Consider the following 18,583-nt stretch of genomic DNA (forward strand, 5'->3'; position numbering starts at 1 on the left):
AATCTGTGATATTATTATATTAGCCCCGAGTTAGTTTTACATATTACCAATTATGATTTCAAATGTTAATACTTTTTTTTTGTTAGGCATTTCCACTCTTCAGCAATTGCCTCTAATGCACTTTCCTCTCAATAGAGGGGAGCATACTCAACCATTCCAATATTTTTCTGACTGATGGCCAGTCTGTCATGGAAAGTGAGAAGTTGAAAAGAGTTAAAAAGGTGTATGATTCTATATGCAGATCCCATTTATTTAAGGGAAGATGGTCATTATGATGTATGAAATATTAGAAAAATTAGCCTGAAATCATATTGCCATAGATTTAGTCCTAAGTATCGTAGTTCTGTGAAATTCTTTATACTGAATTAGGAAACTTTTGGCTCTTGAATTAACCTAGAATAGTTGTTATCTATTACACATTTTAAGCTATATATATATATATATTTTTTTTTTTCATTTAATGATATTTGTTCAGATTATTTTTACACCTGATGGTAACGAAATTTCAACCAATTATTATCAGAGGACACTAAAGTAAAAGCATAAATTATCTTTTTAATATGTCCATTATTTCTGTACTGGAACTCAAATGAATATTCGTCAGTCAAGTTACTTTTTTTTTTTTTTTTTTTTCTTTCCATGTGGGAAAAAATGAACACATCTCAGAGAAATATTATTTTAGATATTTTACAATAACTGTAATATTAAGACTATCATATATTATGTATTAACATTGCCTGAAAATGTCATAATCCTAAATTAAATAGTTAAAAAAAAATATATATATATATATATATATATATATATATATATATATATATATATATATACTAATAGAATGAAAAAATTTAACTTTCGAGGAGAAAGAAAACAAAATTAATTTTTAGCTTAAAATTCAGTAGAAATAACCATTTTAGATTAATTCAATAGCCAAAAATTCCCTTATTCTGCACAAAAAAAATTTAAAAAGCTACAATCATTAGAAGCAAATCTATAGCAATCTGGATTCAGGCAATTTTTCTTTATTATTTTTTATACACCATAACAACCATCTTCCCTTAAAATGAATGCTAATTCTTAATTACAATTGGAGAGTGTGATCCAAAAACGCGTTAAGTCCATTTTTATGAAAGGATTGCGCTAGTTTTTGTCTCCACCAGTTTACAGACTGAGCGAGTTTTCCAGTGACATGCACAATAACACAAACTTTTAGACAACGACTGGCGTTGTTTTGGAAAAAAACATGCTTAAAATATAATGATAGAGGGCTCAGACTTAATCCTATACATGTATAAATAATAAAAATGGCCAAATGGACTAAGCAAGTTTTGAGATCACACTTTTCAATTCACAAACTTTCACTGACCATAACATAATACCTTATTTTGTATGTCATGTCAGTATTCATCCTACATCACTATATAGTGTCATTCATTATTACGTGTAAATACTTTGTGTGCGTAATGTAGAGGTGAAACTAAGACTAAAACGTTCTATACAACTTTTTCTCAAAACCTTTAATTCCAGAGTTAACGCCATTTTGCGTGGAACTTGCGCTGTAGTAGCCACTGGCAGAACTGTCGACGATGAGGATAATCTGCAGGTGTCAACTCTTGTACTTTTTGCAGGTGAAATGAATACAGCTGTTGACTCCGAAGCATGCGCCATACAGTACATTGCGGAATTCCTAGTGCTGCACTGTACTTATGGCTGGATCCTGATCTACTATGTCCAAAACACAGTCCTCTATATGCATGCGTGGTCGACCTGTATGTGGCGCACTTCGAATACTGTACTCCCTCATACGCCTGTCCACACCTGCAAATGTCTGATGACTTGGTAATTGTCGTCTAGGAAACAGCTCACTGTATCGTTGTCGTGCTGCAAGTGCATTACTTAATGCTGCACCATACACAAGGTGCATATCAGCATACTCAATGTTTGTGTACATCTTTCCCTCAACACCACACTGCTGTGTAGCACGAAGAAGTCTAGACGACTGACGCTGCATCAGGGAGAACAGTAATGCCTATGCAGTTACTACAACGTAAGTGTCATCTACTGGAACTCTGGAATTAAAGGTTTTGAGAAAAAGTTGTATAGAACGTTTTAGTCTTAGTTTTACCTCTACAATACACACACAAAGTATTTACACGTAATAATGAATCACCCTGTATATATGTAACGTGCATTAGAAGTAAAAAAATATGAATAAATTAGATCTATCATTTAGCTTCATGTAGGTATTTCCTCTGTCTAGTCTTCTTTCTTTTATCTCCATGGACACAGCACAGAAAAATTAATATCTTCATCAGCATCTTGCAATGAAATACTTTCACAACATTCTACTTTTCCTACACCAGAACAGTATCTCTTCAAGCCCTGTAAGTGAGTCTGGAGATTCTTTATTGACTGGAAACTAAATCACAGGTAAGCCCTTTGTACATACTATCATTAGAAGACCATCATGAGGCAGTCAAACCAAACTCTAAATCATTTCGTGACAAACTTCAATTCATATTACTGGTTATAAAATTCAGAACACCTTCATGAACTAAATCAATTTGTAAGATATACACTGTTACTGGATTTAAATACAGTTTCTTTAGTAAACTTTGTATTTATTTCAGGTTTTTATTGAAATACCAATTTTTCCTTCTCCCCCCCTCCCTCACATAAGAAGCTATAATTCTTCTGAACTGGCATCCACCCACCGAGGTTATTGTTCCTTTCCACCAAACATGAGCTGGAAGCAAGAAGAGACAATACAGCTGCATCTCTATGATGCTAAACTTAAACTTGCCACAGTGAGAATAAACAAGTTACAGGAGATGTTTAAGTAAAGACAGTCAATCTGCATATGAATTACTGTAAAACTGCTTGTACAGGATCAAATTTTCATCAAATTGAATGCTTCACAAGACTTGTCAATACTTTATAAGATGAAAGAGTAATGGAATGGAGAAAAATTCTCTCCGGCGCCGGGATTTGAACCCGGGTTTTCAACTCTACGTGCTGATGCTTTATCCACTAAGCCACACCGGATACTCACCCCGGCGTCAGACAGAATCGTCTCAGTTTAAGTTCCAACTCTTGGGTTCCCTCTAGTGGCCACCCTCTGCACTACGTCATAGATATCTATGAATGTAGGACTGAAGTCCACACATGTGCTGAGGTGCACTCGTTATGAGTGACTAGTTGGCCGGGATCCGACAGAATAAGCGCCGTCTTAAATCACGAATTTTTCTCCGTTCTAATTACTCTTTCATCGTATGATGACGCAGAATATCTGCATGGAAATATCATATTATGTACTTCAGTACATTAAAATAATAAAATAAAACAATAAATACTTTATAAGTTTTATTTTCAATCAGTGGCACTGCGTCAATAAGAGCACAAGAGCATGTGAACACCTCACTTCCGTTAATGCATTATTTTTATTATTTAATGTTGTACTGGCATACTGGGAATGTGTAATATAGGAATCGAGTAGTTTAAACTTCCCGCAACTTTCACAGACTTCTTGTATAAATTTGGCAATGTACATTCACATGAAAGCTGTGTTCTTTTCAGGGAGGTTATATGACTTGACACGCATGCGCGGGACAAAATTGTCTGTAGCTGGCTGCTTATGACTCGTCAAGAGCACAATGCATTAAGTGAACACTGAATCTGTCCTGCAGATGTCAGGTGTGTCGATGTAGAAAGTAGTCTATATTTTATATTTTATGAGTTGTCAACATTTCTCACTGTTGGAACTTTTATTTTGCATGGGTGTGTGTACAGTGCTGCTACAGGAGTGCAGTTTGTGAATTATTGTATATTATGATATATCCTACATGACAAACATGATGAGCAAACTGAAATAAAATAATTGGGGTTTCAATATTATTATTATTGCTATTAATATATATTTTGAATTCATACACGGTCTTTTTTTATTGTGAGACGTTAGAATCATGACATTTATATTAAAGCTCTTCAAATTACTAATAATTTCAAGTTCTCTTCGGTTTTGGAAAAAAAATTGTGAACACACGCAATATTTTATTACGAGTAGCCACTGCTTACAAAACCTTAAAAGTCTTTGATAGTTTATGAAGTAAATAAGAACATGCTCAAAGACTTTCTAATTCTTTGAAGGAATTGACCAATGGGATTCGAAAATATTATTGTGCCATGAACCACATACAAAAAAAAAAAAAGTAAATAAATGGCGCTATCGCTGTGAGAAGTTGTTTGCGAGTTAATTAAATTAATTATATTAATTAAACTCATGCCTGTACGCCGTGGATTTTGTGGGTTACCACAACAAAATTAAGAAAAATAATGCATATCATCACTGTGCTTTCAAAATCTGCTATGTGTTTTCAAAAAGACTTTGCTGAAAAAAGAAACAAGCATTGTAACTTTTAACTCCCTTGATTTTCAAAGCTGCTTTCGGTATAATTTCATTATTTTTCTTGTAATGATTGAAATTATACCAAAAGCAGCTTTGAAAATCAGCGGAATTAAAAGTAGCAATGTTTTTTAATTTCTCCTGCAAAATCTTTTTAAAAACATATACTAGAGAATTTTGGGGGTGCAGCAATGATATGAGGAAATTGCAAGGCATATATCTCGAGTTAAGTACCAATGCATGCATTTTTTTTAATGAAGATTCTAATCTATAACCCAGGCGAATACTAATTGTAAATATTTTGTTTTAAAACAATATACAATCGTAATATTTTTTTTTCCATTTTAGGGTACTGTAAAGTTAAGTAATACAAATATTGTTTTGTATAGCCTAGTTATGTTCCAAAGGATTTACATATTCATATTGTAATATTTGGTTGCAATAAACTTGAAGCATGTTTTAATTAAAATTTTTTTCAAGTATTTAACAATATTAAACAGCCTTTGATAAATATTTTCAATATTGATCAATAATTGACATGTTTCCTTATATAGTATTGAATTGGAAGAAACATTTGATAGTGTACAAGCAGCTTTTTCAGATTTTTAAAATAACATTATTACATGTTCAATTCCAGTACAGAGTAATGCAGTAATATTAAGTTTATACATTACCGGTATGCAATTTTTCAAGTCTTTCCAGTATGTATGGGCAAAAATTCTCAATACTGAATCTTAAACAAGAATGAAAACAAATACGGTGATGAGAAACGAGCTCCTGTAATAAGTAAATGAACTGGCAATGGCAAGTGACGGTAAGTGCTAACTGGACTATATCAGTCAGAGTAACAGATTCAAGATGAGGTATCGGTTCCAGCATCTTTCTGTTCTCTCCCTTTCTTAATCTGTTTTCAGCTCAAGTGGCTGGCTAGGTAAGAAACCCCTGCTATGTGCCACAGAATATGATGCAGTGTGGACTGTTAAGGTCACAGGTACTGCATCGTGGTGTGGTGTTAATGCAGTAATGGCGAGAGAATTGGTAGAGTAAGGACAGGCAGAATGGGATGATCCCAAGGAAACCTTACATATCATAATTTTTGCCCACTTGGACTTGCCGGAATTTGAAGGAAAAGGACGAGATGAAACAAGGAAAAGAATGACAAAATGGAGTATCAGGAGGACAGTGATCGGACAAAAGAGCAGAAAAATGACGAGATGGAGGGACAACAGAAGAATAAGATGGAAAAGTAGGAAAATAAGATGAAGGACTATGAGAACATTGACGAGATGAACAACTAGGAGAAAAATGACGAGATGAAAGAGTAGAATGACAAGATAGAGAACTATGAAAATAATGACGAGATGAAATAGTAATATGCTTTACAAGAGCGGTATGTTTAAGTTTTCATGTTCGAGGAAAAGTCTGAAAAAGCGAAATGTAGTTGAGCTTTTTTAATTTCCGAGAATTGAAAGAAAACATACCGCTCGTGTATCGTACATTATTTTGTGCGAAGATCGTTTATTACATACCTGAAAGAGGAATTTCTAATTAGTTGAAATGAAATCTCCATCTTGGTTTCTGTTCAATGACGGCAAATTTGCAAAACAAAAATATCTATCTTCAACATTGTTGCTTTAAAATGTTTTCTGTGTTTACTATACTCCAGCAGGCCGTGATATACGTCTGTCTTCCCCCCCCCCCCGAGTCTATGATGAGTCTGGAATCGTGTTGATTTTTTCACGGCTTCCTTAATGTTACTTGCATCACGAATGCAGTAACTTTAGTGGAATTGTAGAGTTTACTTAATTTTTGCAAATATTTAAAAACAATAATTAATAGTGCAATTTAGGTGAAATTGCAGTGGTAAGTTTCCAATTTATAATTATTACTATATTGAACGTCTCTAAAAATAATATGTTAAAAGCCTAAAGCAGTAAAATCAATATGTCACTTAAGCGGTAAGAAGAGGGAAATTGTTATGTGTGTTACGTTGGGAATACTGAATGTGGAATTTTAGACTTTCCGCGGATCGGTTTTGTGTGGAAACCAAGCAAATACGCACGATCCCGCACAAAAGTATGGAAAAAATTGCGAGATTAAGGGACATGAAAATGATGAGATGAAGGAGCACGAGAAGAATGATGAGATTAAGGAATATGAGAATGACGAGATACAGAACTAGGAGAATAACGAGGTACAGAACGAGACGGAAAATCAGAATGACGAGATATAAAATTATGAGAATAACAATATGGAGAAGCCATAAAAAATGCGATGGAAAAGGAGAACGACAAGATGGAGAATTTTACTATGAGAACAATGACGAGATTAAGCATGAAAGGAATAAGATGGAGAATCAGGGGGAGAATGGGAGATAGGGAGCGAGGATAAAAACTATGAAATGGAGAATCAGCTGAATATGGGAAACTAGAAGAATGACGAGATGGTGAACCATGGGAATGACGAGATGTAGATAGAGGAGAATGAGATATTTAACCAGAATGACGAAATGCACACAAAAGAAAATGACGATGGAAAACCAGAAAATGAGATTAATAACAATGACGTGATGGAGAATGAGAAGAATGACGAGTTGGAGAACTGGGAAAGTGGTGAAATGGAGACTCAGACGAGATGTAGAATCAAGAGAATGAGATGCAAAACCAGGAGAAGAAGAAAAGAACGGAAGCTGGAGGAGAATGACGAAATAGATAATTTATATTTCATAATAGTTTTAAAAAAACTTTTTCATTTCCTCTTTTACCCTGAGATCTGAGACTCTAGCCATTTGGCTATTAGTGTCGCATTTTTCTCATAAATTATATTATTTTCAATATATACTTTCACAAAATACTGCTACTGCAGTCTCAGACCATATAAACACATACAAAAATTATCATATTTGTGCCAATTATATTCAGTTTGAAGAAAAGAAATAATCATTAGTGATCCTTGAAGGACGTTTCTCGACATGACTCACTTCCTGAATTTCTTCCTTGCTCGATGATGTGCTTCAAGTCCTTCAGACAATGTCTTGAGGGAATGCAGTGGGACCTGGGTGAGGGCTCGATCGCCTCCAAACCAGCGCACCCAAACTCTGTCCCCATCGGTGACAGGTCCCACCAGCTTGCCGGGCCACGCAGGTGATCCCCGAGCTGCCCCCCAGACAAGGTCACCCTCGGAGAGGCCCCCAGACCCTTCCTCCGCAACAACTTTTTCTGTATGTGCAACAACCGTTGTCCATAGTCAAAACTCGCTTGTGCTCACACAATCAGAGCAAGCGAGTTCAGTTATTGCAATTCAAGACAAATGTAATTCTTGTCAGCCAATTATTCTTTCATGCTGTTGTTCCCTCTCAAAATCAAATATCTTATGGTTCAAAAACAAAAGAATGGAAGAATTAAAATTGACTGAAAGAATACCATTTTCATATTCTTTAAAGTCTTCCATCATAAAAAATGTTGCATTAAACTTTATACCCTAACAAATTTGTAACATGTATCGCATTTATGATTCTTCAGCTTTCTTCGATGAGACACAATAATGAGGTATTAACTATATAAATAAATAATATGCTGAGAGTAATTTTGACAGAAAACTGAAATAAGTTCATCCGAATGTATTGCAAAACTTGTAAGGAGTATGGCGTAGGGTAATATATTATATCAAGTTAAAAAAATAAAAATGCTAATGTTCGTCAAATGCAGGAAAAAAGAACAATGTTTATTACGTTACCGGTATATATTTTAGAGCATTCTTGAAAACATGTAAAATTAAATCAAGTTAGAAAGTAACATTTCTTTCCCATGATTTAATTAATAATGTTCAAACTTGCAAAAATTTAGTAAATTAAAGCACAAAAATAAAAAAAAAGATGACTTCATTTTAATACTTAAACAACTTGAAAACAGTATTAAAATTGATAACTATATGGCTTTATTTATAAATCTTGTCCGTTTACACTGTGTATTATGTCTCGGCTACTGCTCATGCCACTATCAGTACTGTTACTCAACTCTGCTTCCTCCCTTATTGCCAGACAACTTATGTTGAACCTTTCCCCTGATGGTCTCACAGCAATATATATATATATATTCGTTTGTGAAGAGGGTTAGACAATTGACTCTAGAGCAACGCATTTTTCTGTGTTAATGTTATTTTACATATGAATCAGCCTGCCTTATGCATGTGGAAACCCTTATTAAATGATTCCTTCCAGAATTGCAATTTACGATATCGTGCAAAAATTTGAATATACTAGTTCAGTGGGAGAAAAAACAGGAGTACAAACGTACAATTTTAACATAAGAAAAACAGGACGAAATTGGCGCATATCTTGAACTTATGCCAATAAAATCACAAATTTTACAAAAACAAATCCTCACACATCAGACGAACTAAAAGAAAACATTAGAAATCAATCAGAAACATTACAGTGGCCGAACTTAATCATGTCAATGAGAATGTGTTTTCCCGATACAGTACCTCTTTAACCAAGAGAGGACGACATTTGCAACATCTTCCATATTAAGAGCTGAGACTGATCAGCTGACTGCTGGCCTCATGTCCATATGCCGAAGCAGAGATGGACGATCATCTAACCAGAATGGAGGTATTGTGTGGTTTGCTTAATAGTTGGTTTTCGTACCCAGATTTTGCTACCTTTTGTAGCTCCCCAAGTGCGTAACGATGCTGGCCGAAATTTCGTGAGAAAATTTTCTCCCCCTCCCCCGAAGACCCGAACCAATGCGCATTCCATAACATCAGTCCTTGGCAGGATGCCTTAGACCATGACACCACGTAGCAGGACATCTTTCTTCCATAAGGTACAGGTAAGATTTTATACAAGTTTTAGGAAGCGGAATTGAAGTATGGGCACCTTCAGTTCTAGCATGCTTAGTAGCCGAGATGTAAAGCACAGCGTGAATGGACAAGGTTTATAAATAAACGATGAAAGCGTAATGGAACGGAGAAAAATTCTCTCCGGCGCCAGGATTTCAACCTGGGTTTTCAGCTCTACGTGCTGATGCTTTATCCACTAAGCCACACCGGATACCCACACCGGTGTCGGACAGAATCGTTTCAGTTTTAAGTTCCAACTCTTGGGTTCCCTCTAGTGGCCACCCTCTGCACTATGTCATAGAAGTCTATGAACGTAGGACTGAAGTCCATACATGTGCTGAGGTGCACTCGTTATGAGTGACTAGTTGGCCAGGATCTGACTTCTATGACGTAGTGCAGAGGACGTCCACTAGAGGGAACTCAAGAGTTGGAACTTAAAACTGAGACCATTCTGTCCGACGCCGGAGTGGGTATCCGGTGTGGCTTAGTGGATAAAGCATCAGCATGTAGAGCTGAAAACCCGGGTTCAAATCCGGGCACCGGAGAGAATTTTTCTCCGTTCCATTACTCTTTCATCGTATGATGACACAGAATATCTACGTGGAAATATCATATGTACTTCGGTACATTAAAATAATATATAAAATAATATATATTTATAAATAAATCTTTGTATTTGCACACATTATGAAACAAAAGAAAGAATACATACCATAACTGTAAGAAGAAATCAAATTAACATTTCAGTTTCCTACTGTATTTTATTCTTAAAAGATTCTATGACATTTATTTTTTGAACAATCCATATATCCATATATGAAGTAACTTCAATTAAACGTGATTAACATAAAGTGATACAGAATGCCTTGTACAAAGATTTCCAATAATGAAAGACTTAAATGAATATGAAAACGTTTTGTCTCACAAGTTAGAAGGGTGAATGTCCACTTCCCAGGTGTTTGACCCCTCTCCCGTCCCACCCCTTCACCGTGCTTCAGCCACAACACGCATTAGTTCAGACCATCCAAACCAAGCTAGCTGGCTTTGTCTGTTCTTGTAACAAGAGGAATGATACTGTCCAGTCAGCATCGCACAGAGCCAGAGAGAAAAAAAAAAGGTATATAAAAATGCGACGAGCATAAAAAAAATATCAACCAAATCCAATCCAATTCAGTCCAATGCCAAGAAGCAGTTGTGGTAGTATAGGTGTGTTTGTGCACATTCACAGTAGATCACCAACCAAGCAAGCAGTATTGAATAAGCAGTTTTCAAGCAAAACAAAATCCGATTATAATATTCACATGTAAGAACTGGCTTTGTCATCAGCAAACCTATCCGAATAGTTTTTTTTATAAGAATAAAAATGAGATTATCCAGAAAGTTCTAATACATTTGTGGATTTTCCGACTACAACGTGAACAATTTTAGAAGAAATTGCGTTAAGAAAAGATGGTTGTTATAGTGTATGAAATAAAAAAAAAAACCTGGTATCAGACTGTCACAGATTCGGCCCTAATGATTGTAGCTTTTTGTAATTTTTTGTGAAAAATAGGGACACTTTTGGCTGTTGAATTAACCCACAATGATTTTTATCTACTGCACTGTAAGGTAGAAATTAATTATTAAATTTTAAAGGTATTCTTTTCAAGATTATTATTATTACATCACTATACATTGGTGCACTTTATCAATTTTCTATAGTTCTGACGGCAATGAAATTTCAATCACATATTGTCATATTGTCAGAAGATACTTAAGTAAAACCACACAATATAATTTTAATGTGTCTATATTTTTGTACTAGGACTCAAATGAATATTTGTCATTAAAAAAATTACTTTTTCCGTCTACAACAATGCACACAAACCTGACATTTTTCTTTTTTTTACAATAATTGCGTCATTAAGGACTATCATATATGTATTAACAAGCTTTGAAAATATCATAACCCAAAGTTTAATAGACCCTGAAGGTGTACCAATGAAATTAATCTAAAAAAAATATCCTTTAAAATTGAAAAATTAATTTCTAATTTGCAATGCGGTAGATAACAACTATTCTAGGTTAATTCAATACCTAGAAGTTCTCTTCTTCAGCACAATAATTTTAAAAAATCTACCATCATTAAGACAAAATCTATGACAATTTGATTTCAGGCATTTTTTTTTTTTAATTTTTCATACACCATAACAATCACATTCTTTTAAAGTAAACAAGCATAAAATAAATAGAATGTTCATCCTATGTTAACAATAATAAACTCATGTTCTGTCCATTTCTTAAATGGAATAAAATAATTACTGCATTTATTTACATAGAACATATACTATTTTCTACTTTCTATAGCATTATGGGTAGGACATCATACACTTCTCACCCTAATAAATGCTACTCTAGTTGCTATGTACATGAAGAGTAATTAGTGGGACGGAACACAAGGATATTCATTGGGAATGAAATGTGGTTGAGTGACAACAGCTCAAGTGCACTTCAATTCCATTTACATACACTTATAAAAACAAAATGTTTACTCACTACAATCTTAATGAAGTACCATCAACATCCATGCTTGCCAACCACCTTCGTTTCTTATGACTTTCCTCTCTGATATCAACAGCACTGTAATGCATAGTTTCGAATCTACGACTTTATATGAAAAGGCGCATTTAATTTTGAAACTTTTACAGCAGACATAAGAAAATTGCCTGTAATCAAACACTCTACATACAGTACAGACCGTTCCTATGCAGACCGGTCTCATGTTCCATTGGCTTACATGACAGCAGTGTAGCACACCTGTCCCAAGGAAACTACAGTATTTGGCAGGGGGTGGAGTGGAACTGGTCTGCATAGGGAAATATGAACGGATCTGTCTGGCCACAGACTTATAACCACTCGCTGCCCACCAACAGATTTTGTTAGACAGAGATTAAATGGGATTGGTCTGCACAGGAATGCTCTATACATTGGCCATTAAACAATATCATCTTGATTTAAGAAAACTGTGCAGTTTAGATGACCTAAAATCACATTTGCTGCTTTTGGCCTTAAAAAATTGCTTGTACTGTTATGTGTAATGTCAGTCCCTAAAATTGCCCCTTTTATATGTCACGTGTCCATTTAAATTCCAGGTAGGAAATTTAATTCCCCCCTTTAACATATTTAGATACTCATGATCCATTTTCTCAGAAATGGAGCTACAGTAAGGTTACCAGATTCTTTTCACAATTTCCTGGGACAGATATCAATATAATGAAAAAAAACTACCTTTAACATTTCTGTTAGTTTGCCATTCACTTATAGGCCAATTGTTTTTACATATCTTAAAAACGATGAAAGAGTAATGGAACGGAGAAAAATTCTCTCCGGCACCGGGATTTGAACCCGGGTTTTCAGCTCCACGTGCTGATGCTTTATCCACTAAGCCACACCAGATACCCACCCCGGCGTCGGACAGAATTGTCTCAGATTAAGTTCCAACTCTTGGGTTCCCTCTAGTGGCCGCCCTCTACACTACGTCATAGATGTCTATGAATGTAGGACTGAAGTCCACACATGTGCTGAGGTGCACTCGTTATGAGTGACTAGTTGGCCGGGATCCGACGGAATAAGCGCCGTCTTAAATCACGAAGTGATTTACGCATATCATATATATTATTTTAATGTACCGAAGTACATATGATATTTCCATGCAGATATTCTGCGTCATCATACGATGAATATCTGCATGGAAATATCATATGTACTTCGGTACATTAAAATAATATACATCTTAAAAAGTTAAAATACCTGTTCTGTTTACACATTAAAAATATTCATTATACTTAACTACTACTTAAACTGCTGGTATTTTCAGAGGAGTGAATTTTTTTTAAGTCTCTGGATCCCAATTTTGCAGCAAATTTCTGACAGGTCATGTTAAAGCTGGTTAAGATAGCAAGCAGGGCTCGAACAGTTTTTAAATTCATTCTGGACTTTCTGGATCTCCACTACATTTTCACAGAAGAAAAAACTTTCTTCACTGAACATTATTTACAGGAAGATGTGGAGATACTTCGATCAACTTCTGAAATTGCACATAGATCATTTCTCCGGAGAAAATTTAAAAAATTTCCCTCCATTTTGAGAAAAGAGTAGCATGTTTTCATTCCACTTTGCTATTTTGTCTGAAGTTACATATTTCATCAAGCAAGAAATTTCATAAAATAAATTATTTCATCCAGACCAAGTACATCTATCTACATTGGAAGAAAAATAATTGAATGTCACTTCAAATTTTTCTCTTTCTGGAGGATATCTCAGCAATATACATTCCACAGGTATCTTATCTTGTGAATGAATACCAAAGGCACATAGATATTCAACAGCATTTTCATAAAATTACAATAATTAACACTTAAAATCCGAGGATATCTGGGGACAAATTATTAAATTCTGAGACATCCCGAGGACGAATTTTCTTTGGGGACAAAAAGCAAAATTCAGGGATTATCCCCGGGAAATGGAGAAATCTGGTAACCTTAAGCTACAGTTATCAAATTTTGTAAACATCTAACAGTAAGTGTAAACATATGATGGTGAACCTACAACAAGCTAGGTTAAAAGAGTTAAGACTTCAAGAGTGTGACAACAATTGTGCTGTCACCTATCTATTGTCATATTCTTGAATTCTTAATTTAATTTTGATGCAGGTTTACTATTGTATTTCTGTACTTAGCCAAAATAATCTAAAAATTAGGGTTATCATTGTTTTATCTCACACCTTTCGTAAGTGGATAAGATTTCTTTATACATAGTGTTTCAAAATTATGGTAACACTTCCACATGATTATTAGTAACTATTAATGACATAATTCATTTGCATAGTATTGAGTTCAGAGCACATGTGATGTCTCAGAAAATAAAAAGGGAGAGATAACTCAAAATAGTTGATTGTGTGAAGAATGGGGAGTCAATGGCAAGTTTTCATGTGAGTGTAACATTCCAGAAGGAACAATCAGAGAGAGTGGACGAAATAAGAACATAAATTTAGAAGTTTTGTTATCTTCCAATATACCGGTACAGTGGTTAGGCTGTAACACTGGGCTGAAGTATGTCTGCCAGGAAATTCTGGATATATGAAGTCCTGGTATCAAAAATATGTCGACGACTTTAAATGTAACTACTTCCTTAGAAAACAGGCAATTTACTTTAGACTCATTTGTAAGTCATTGCCACGGATTTGTCTTCAAGTTTTTAAGAATTACATTTTGACGTTTTTTTCTGTTTCCACATACGGTACCAGTACTTAATTTTAGCTATGTAAGTGTCCTGACTACATACCTACTATCACATGAAGTACTTAATATTAGTACCACCCAAATTCAGCATTTATATTTGTAATTACAGTAATATATAAGAATAGCAAACCAAAATCAAAGTAACTTATGTGCTACATAGGCTAACCTCATAAAGAATACCTATTTCACACATATGAATAAAAAAATTATTTTTATTAAATTTAATTTGGGTGTGCACATGTTTTCTACGTAATATGCTTACTTCGTACTTATGCTGGTATCTAAATCGTTCAATAAATTGTACATGTCAATAAACTTGCATTTTCAAATACAGTGCCATATAGTGACTACCGTATTTAACCTGTTTAACCTAACCTCAAAATAAAATAACACTTTTAACTCATCTGTGTGATCTGATATTGGTTGATATTACAGAAGGCCACATTTCAACTAAGTAATATTCTTAAAAATTATAATCTTAATATATCTACAAAGAAAACTAAAGTTTTAGCTTTTAAAGGACCAGATACCTTACGAGCAAAAATTATTTTGGATGGGAAACCTATTGAGCAAGTAAATAATTTTAACTATCTAGGCTGTAATATCTCCTATTTTAAGAAGGAAGATCTTTTTAATAAACTTAGTAAATTTAATTTTATATGTGGCACAATAAAGAGATCCCTGAAATACACTAGAAGAGAAACCAAACTAAAATTCTATAAGGTTATGGCTGTGCCTATATTGCTGTATGGTAGTGAATTTTGGACTTTAACCAAGAAAGAAGAAAAAACTATAGAAGCAGCTGAAATGAGGTTTTTACGTAGTGTAGCTGGTTGCACACTTTTGGATAAAAGGAGAAGTGAAGATATCAGGAATGAATTAAATATTTTTAAACTGATGGATAAAATAGAGCAATATAGAAACAATTGGAAGGAGCATGTTCAGAGAATGAAACCAGGCCGAATACCAAAAATCATTTTAGATTATAATCCAGAGGGTAGAAGAAGTGTTGGTAGGCCAAAGAAGAGATGGATACAACTTTTTAATTGAAATCTATGAGACCGGAACGAGCCTAAATGGCTTAAGCCGTGAAATGTTGATGATGATGATGATAACTCACTCCTCATAGTTCATATTTTGTTGAATGTATTTGAGTACCACAGACAGCGTATTCCGAATCTCACCAGATGTCACACCGCAGTGACATAGGAACAAAACTGCTGGAAAGTTCAATGGCTATCATGGCGGCTGTACAAGTTGTTGTATGTGCTACACTAGCAAGAATTTGCGAAATTTCTATACTGGCATCTCGTTCAAAGAAATGAGAGCATAAACAATTTATTTTTTGAAGCAGCAGTAATAACTGGTCTGTTGACATGTTCGTTCATAAGCCATTAACACATTTTTTTATGTTGTGCTCATTACAAACAACACAGCAGAACACACCGCCAAGACACAACAGTGCACGATGTCATTCGTCTGCTAATTCCCGCCCTATACCAGAACCAATCAGATTCACTGATGGCAGCTGATGGATACTGCCACCACCTCTGCAAGCTGATGGAATCGGTGCAACAGCGGTGGAGCATCGTGATGTCATCATTGAAATTCGGAACACCGTGATGCCATCAGATTGCTCAGCGCTGAGATTCGGAATACACTGAAAGTGATCTAATATGACAGTGTAAAGTGTAATTTATAAACATTGGCAGCATGAAATCCAAAAAGTACTTTATAGATCTACAATTTTAAACTGTACCCGAAAGTATATTTTATATTTAAGTTTTTGTGTGGTTTTCATCATTTTTCTTGGTGATTTAGTAATTAATATATTAATTAAAAACTTAAAATTATACCATTACAGACCTTCAGGGTTTTAAGATAGAAAAATTACTATCGCATTTTGAATTTTGATAAGTTAAATCTGTATGAACGTACATAGCATAAAGATGTTAATTTTATGTCAGCCCAAGAAATAAACAGAAAATTATTTTTGAAAGCAAATAAAATTATTAAATGTAAATTTTTCTGTGTTACTTGTTAAAATGTTTCTTGAAAGCAAAATCCTTCTAGTTTAAAATACATTACAGATTACATAGAGATGAATGAATGGGCTGATAGGCATGTCACACGCCAAACAACTCTTCCTTCCTCTTCACCCATAAACAAGATACTGTAACTTCAAAGTCGATTTCTTTAATATTATCATTTTTAATTGCTTCATCTCAATTCTATTACTTCCAAAAAAACACCACAAATTTGTTTCCCAAAGTTACAATAAAAAGATAATGATGACAAACAGTAAAGTGTTTCAAAGTGTGGTAAAAAGACATGACGCTAACAAATTATGTGGTCGTCTGTTTAACACAGAATGGTTAGAAAAATGTTTGATGAAACAGGAACTAATTTATCTATATAAGGCAATTTACTCTAAAAATAATTGTACTCATTACTACTTCTCATGTATGACTGCATACTAACAAAACAAAATTATTATTTCAAACTCCCATTTAATTCATACTGTATTTCGAACCAAACATTTGTATGTATCTCCAAAAAATAATTCTCCTGCTTATTACAGAGTCTAGTACACTATTTTCAAATTAATATTGAGAATTTTAGAAAGACATTAATCTTGCGAAATTCTCTTGGGGATAATACTGCTATAAGTGTTCTAAAGAATAATATCAGATTTTAATTAACAATTGTTTTAATTAACTTAATTATGTTTCATTTCATGTTTCTATTACTTTACTGCTAATATTGTTATTGTGCTTTTATACCAGAATTAATAATTGTGAGCATACTGAACCTTAGGGCTATCTTCAGTGGAAGGCAGTTTGGCAATAAATAAAATGTTTCTTATAACATAATTAAAAAGCATTAATATCATTTTATTTACCAAAATCAATTATGCTGTATTTAACAGTTTCATTAAAATTTCTCCCATCTTGCATGTACTCTTGCAGTCTTGCTTTGAAGTTCTCCGTTGCTTACCTCACAATGTCTTTCGGTAATAATGGTACTCTCTGACAACGACAAAGCAACTTTAAGTGCAGCGGTATAAAATCAAAATTTTTTCTACTCAATTACTTTTCTTCTGTTGGAGCAATTCTGCTTTGAACAGAACTAAAGGCAGTAATCACAAATATAAAAGTAACGCCATATACAAGCTAGGAATATTTCTGGGCTGCAAAATCATGTGGACTTTGAAAGAAAGTCCGCCAGGATGTGTATGGAAGGATGGAAGGTATATATACATACTTTCTAGCACTGTGCAAATTGCCGTTTGTGTCTCTGCCTACTTTTTTGGTGATTTTGAAAAAGAATCCTGTTTGGATGCTGGGGCAGCCATTAGGTTGGATTCTGTTCGCTTTGTATGGTAGGATGAGGATGACAGGAGTATGGAAGTAGACAACATGAATAACAATGAAGATGAAATGAGCCTGGGATGTGGCACCAAAAGCATGTTACAACCAAGACACACGACAGTAGTGTGCGTGAAGTGAAAAACAACACACATAATTTTATGTTTCTTGTGTTAGTACACCTCCCGATATACAAATTGCCACACAGCAGTGCACTGAAGTTTCACACACTCTATATACAGTACTTGAGTTACGTGTATATAATTTAACATTTTCAAAAGGAATAATGGGACAATAATGTTGCTGATAACTTACCTGTACAATATAATACATAAATAATATAATACATTATGTACAATTGGTAAACCCACATTCCAATAACTGTAAGTCAGCATTATGTTGGACCTACTGCATTCATGTAACAATGTTAAAATAAGTTCTAGAAGCTATCGGTTACATGGAATATGGATTTACATTTGATAGCAGGGTTAATTCACCTAATACCAAACTAACACCTTTTGTACAGCTTTTCATGCAAACAGTTCCATGTTCTTAGCCATATCTTACTGCTTATATGCATGCACTACTTTTTAAAGTAGCTGTTACAAACAATTAGCCATTTTTCCATAGAGAACAAAATTCTGATGGTAAGAAGTCCATAATGAAGAAATTTTAATTTTAATTTCGCACAA

At 34.3% G+C, this 18,583-nt stretch overlaps 1 protein-coding gene across 3 annotated transcripts in view; it reads right to left on the bottom strand.

Moving 5' to 3' along the window:
- Nucleotides 1-18,583, bottom strand: part of LOC138704602 (nuclear receptor coactivator 6-like) — a 708,935-nt gene that overhangs the window by 18,091 nt on the left and 672,261 nt on the right. For 2 of the 3 annotated variants that reach the window (XR_011333375.1, XM_069832672.1), the window contains exon 7: nt 7,383-7,620. The exons of the other annotated variant lie outside the window; for it this stretch is intronic. Coding sequence is in view for 1 of the 2 variants with exons in the window: in XM_069832672.1 (XP_069688773.1) it covers nt 7,383-7,620 (238 nt within the window). In the remaining variant the exon portion in view is untranslated. The remainder of the gene's footprint in view (nt 1-7,382; nt 7,621-18,583) is intronic. 3 annotated transcript variants of the gene reach the window in all.

Source organism: Periplaneta americana, chromosome 8, assembly GCF_040183065.1.
Source record: "Periplaneta americana isolate PAMFEO1 chromosome 8, P.americana_PAMFEO1_priV1, whole genome shotgun sequence".
NCBI classification, from domain to species: domain Eukaryota; kingdom Metazoa; phylum Arthropoda; class Insecta; order Blattodea; family Blattidae; genus Periplaneta; species Periplaneta americana.